Below are 4664 nucleotides of genomic sequence, written 5' to 3' on the forward strand. Positions count from 1 at the left end.
ACTTATGTATTTTTAAAGTATTTTTTTCGAATATATTTTTTGGCAGCATTTTTTTTTTTTGCTTTCCTATTTATATGGTCATCTCAATTTCATATCTTATGTCACATGTTTGATTTGTTAACTCAAGTTGATTGTTGAGTTTGTTTGAGACCTTTTTTTTTGACAATTTTTTAAAATTTATATTTTTAAATTGGCTTATAATAACTTTCTTGATAGGACTCGAATCCAGGGTTTCATAGATTGCGAGCTTTTTAAGATTTGATCATAGTGAGGATGTTTATTCGGGTTTACTTTGTTTTTATAGATATTTTTAATTTTCCTCTATGATTTTTTCTTTAAAATTTGATACCTATTCTTTTAATTGATATTTATTTTATTTGGGATTTGTTTTTTCATTAAATTACATCATTCTTGGGTTTCTTCTATCAAATTTTATCTTTATTATTTTGTTTTTGCTTTTACAAGTCTATTTATTAATGTTTTTCTACCAATCTCGTCCTTTACAATTAAATTTGTTGAGAATTATGCTTCTTAATTAAATATAGATAAAAAATTTCACAGGATGTGACTTTTAGAAATTCAACCAAGTTTAAGAGGTTTGCTGTATTTTTTTTTTACCTTTTTCTAAATTGATGTCGTCTTTTTTTTTTTTCTTTTTTTTCCGATTTAATTATACTGGGTTAACACTCAACAATTCTTTTTCTGTTTGGGCCCTACTATTTTTTAGTCTATAAATAATCTATCGTATTACAAATGATTTTTATTTTCACCCTCTATAATTTTTCAATCTTTCAAGTGTGGTCCTAATTCTTTTAATTTCATTTTATGTTTGCTTGCAATAACTTGTTTTTTTTAGATATCATCCTCATTTGGTTTTTTCATGTCAGATTTTAACCTATTTTTTATGTTTGTTTTCTTTTGCAAGTTTTGTTTTAATAGTTTTTTCAACGATTCCATCTTTCAAAATAAATTGGATGACATTTAAGATTCTTGATTAAACTCGGGTTTATGATTTAACAAGTTGCAAGTTTTTTAGATTAAACTAGGTTTAAGAGTTTTGTCTAGGTTTGCTTGATTTTCCCCTTCTGAAGCTGATATATATATTTTTTTGAAGTTTGACTCATTTTTATTCAGATTTCCTTCAATTAATTTAATATTAAGTTGTTTGATAATCCGAATAGGCTCGGGTATAGTTTTTTTTTTGTTATTTTTTTTAAATTATCAATTTAACCAATAACTTGGCACTTGAATTTTTATTAACCTATCACTTCTTTTACAATAAAAAAAATTGTTCGGTTGCGGCAACGCATTGGCAAGTATATCTAGTTAAAAGAAACTACAAAAAAAGAGGTTAATAGTTTGGCATATACAAAATATTATTTAACTTAAAAAGTCAACTAGAGTGAGACTGACACGGACGTGCATGGATGATCCCACACTCTTTAAACAGCGTGTACAACACCTTCCAACAGTTGAACTCTAGCTTCAACGACGGTGTTTTAATACCCACCATGTCGCCTCCATTCACATATGTTGTGCAAAGAAAAAAAAATGTAGAGTTTGGTGCCAATGACTGTTTCTATTTTTTTGCTTTCTTCTCTTTAGTTTCAAAGCCTTCCCTTACACATTTTCAAAGCAACCCTTTAATTTTTTCTTTTAGATTTGGTCTTTACTCTTTTTATTTTATTGTTGTTTGTTTTATTTTGAATAATCCATAGAATTGGAGTTTTCTTTCGATTTAACCCTACTTTGATTTTTCTACCTTTCATATTTTACCACTATTCTTTTTATTTATAATTCTTTAATAATTATCCTAATTAAATTATCTTTTTAATTGCATCCCTTAATATTTTATATCATTCTCTTAATTGAATTATTTTTTCAATTGCATCCCTCAATATTTTAGTTCATTTTATTTTATGTCATATGTGATCCGTATTCTTTTAATTGCTATTTTTTTGTTTTTAATAAATTTTTATTAATAATTATATCATATTTTATTTTTATTTTTTTATTGATAGACATTTTCTTAACCTTTTAGGTCACGAGCTTAAAGATTGGATCGGGTTGACTTTATATATATATATAATATATATATTTTTTTTAAGGCTGAAAAAAAGCTTGGCTCGGCCACTAATTTTGTATCGCAACAATTACAATCACTTTTTTTTTTTTTAATATAAATAAGGGCACCTTTAATACAAAACCTTTTCATGCACTGATATGAAAAACACACCCCCACCACCACCACTTCTCTTACCATACTTGACTTTTTTCTTTTTTCTTTTTTTTCCCCTCCTTTCTCGTTCATCCTAAAACTTTATTAAAATAAATAAAGAAATAAAACAACCCCAAGACAGACAGATTCTTCTACTATACTTCCCAGCCAATTAACATTTGAAAGCCTCTTCCTCGTGACCTTCTCTTCTCTGCTTCCCTGCTCTTTCCTTTTAGCCGAGAGAGAGTTAGAGTTAGAGTCTATAGTGGGGTGGTCTGTTGTCGGAAAATGACGTCAGATGGGGCCACTTCTACATCAGCTGCAGCGGCGGCAACTACGAGGAGGAAGCCGTCGTGGAGGGAGAGAGAGAATAATAGAAGGAGGGAGAGGAGGAGAAGAGCCATAGCTGCAAAAATATTTACTGGGTTAAGGGCTCAAGGGAATTATAATTTGCCCAAATATTGTGACAATAATGAGGTGTTAAAAGCTCTCTGTGCTGAGGCTGGTTGGGTTGTTGAAGAGGACGGGACTACTTATCGCAAGGTATGCTACACACACACGCGCCCTTGTTTTTCTTTTCATGGATCTGTACTTGTTGCTTTTGATTCATCTTGTTTTTCCTCCTTTCCTAGTTAGATCAAGCTTCTATCTCTGCTGAACACTCTCTTTTGTATCTGTTTTCTTTTTTCCTCTCAAGCTTAATTGGCACTAGGTTTTGATTTGAAGGCATTGGGGAATTTAAGATTTACAGCTGGTCAATTGAAGCTTAAAATGTTAGTAAAAAAGTGCTTTAATCCGTGTTTCTTTTCTGTTTTAAGGAACTCTAAATTCATCGAATCCAGTCAGTGTGATTAACCATCACTGATCAATTAAAGAAGATGGTCTTCCTCTGTTTTTAAATCCAATTAATTAAGCTTGAATTGCTGTTATCTCATTTTAATCACTTGTTTTTTGCTCTATCTGAAACTATTTCACCAGTGTTTAAGGTTTTTATGACCCTTTGTGTTCCATGCTTGATTCATTTTTATTGTCCAGGGACACAGGCCACCTCCAATAGAGATAGTAGGTTCATCAATGAGAGCAACCCCATACTCATCCCAAAATCCGAGTCCGCTATCTTCATCGTTTCCCAGCCCGATTCCTTCCTATCAAGTCAGTCCCTCCTCCTCGTCATTTCCTAGCCCCACTCGTGGTGATAACAATGTCTCTTCTAATCTCCTTCCATTCCTTCAAAGTGCCATTCCGTTGTCTCTTCCTCCTCTCCGAATCTCAAACAGTGCACCTGTAACCCCACCTCTCTCGTCCCCGACCTCAAGAAATCCCAAGCCAATTCCTAACTGGGATTTTATTGCTAAACAATCCATGGCATCCTTCAGTTACCCTTTCAATGCAGTGTCTGCCCCAGCTAGCCCAACTCACCGTCAGTTTCATGCTCCAGCCACTATACCTGAATGTGACGAGTCTGATTCATCCACTGTTGAGTCTGGTCAGTGGATAAGCTTTCAAAAGTTTGCTCCTTCTGTGGCTGCAGCAATGCCCACCTCTCCTACCTATAATCTTGTGAAACCTGTGGCTCAGCAAATTTTGTCCAACAATCTGGTCAAAGATAATGCAATGTCAATGGATTTTGAGTTTGGTAGCGAACAGGTGAAACCATGGGAAGGAGAGAGGATTCATGAAGTTGGATTAGATGATCTAGAGCTCACACTTGGAGGTGGCAAGGCTCGGAGTTAGAGTGAACTGGTGCTACGTATCAGTAAAAGTGATGGCAATGAAATGCAGGAATGAAAGTGAAGATATCCTTTTTCCCAGTTTGTGGTTCACAAGCTTGGTCTGGAAGAGCATTTCCTATGCATGGCTTAGTTACTTTGGCACGAAGTGCATTTCCTTAACCAATCCTGGTTCTTGAAAGGAAGTAACTTTTCATGGTTTCTGTTTCTTTTACTTATTTGATGATTAAATTTGCCAGTTGAATTGTTTGGAATGTTTCACAAGCATTACATGTAGATACTGTGGGATATTTCTGGGTGTGATCGAGAAGTTTTTTCTATTTGTTATGAACTTTGAAAGAACCTGCTGACAACATTAAACCATTTGTTGATGTTTTACTTCGTTAGGTTAATGGATGTATCTTGTTACAAACACAACTTTGTATTTCAGTGCTACTTTCTTTGTCTTTCAAATCTGTTGCCATGGATACTGTATGCGATGTTCATGATCCTCAGCACATCGCATACTCATCAAATGAGGCTGGCCTTTGAATGGCATTGCCCGACAAAACCCACGTTCACTCGTGTAGAGATTCATCAATATTAGAACAAGGGAATGGGAATTAGGAGTTTAAATAACGAGGGATGCAGATTACATGAATGGTTGTTATGTAGCAATGTTATCTGCTGTCTAGCCAGAGGGGTCTGGTTTCCATCCGTATCTATTTTCTTTAAAT

General features: G+C 33.8%; 1 protein-coding gene across 1 annotated transcript; it reads left to right on the forward strand.

Annotated features, from left to right (window-relative positions):
* Positions 1–2306: 2306 nt before the first annotated feature.
* On the forward strand, positions 2307–4427 carry LOC118028079 (protein BRASSINAZOLE-RESISTANT 1). Its single transcript, XM_035031601.2, has 2 exons — positions 2307–2761; positions 3254–4427. The coding sequence occupies exons 1-2, from the start codon at positions 2507–2509 to the stop codon at positions 3950–3952; spliced, it is 954 nt and encodes a 317-aa protein (XP_034887492.1). The 5' UTR covers positions 2307–2506; the 3' UTR covers positions 3953–4427.
* Positions 4428–4664: the final 237 nt, after the last annotated feature.

Source organism: Populus alba, chromosome 2 (genome assembly GCF_005239225.2).
Source record: "Populus alba chromosome 2, ASM523922v2, whole genome shotgun sequence".
Lineage (NCBI taxonomy): Eukaryota > Viridiplantae > Streptophyta > Magnoliopsida > Malpighiales > Salicaceae > Populus > Populus alba.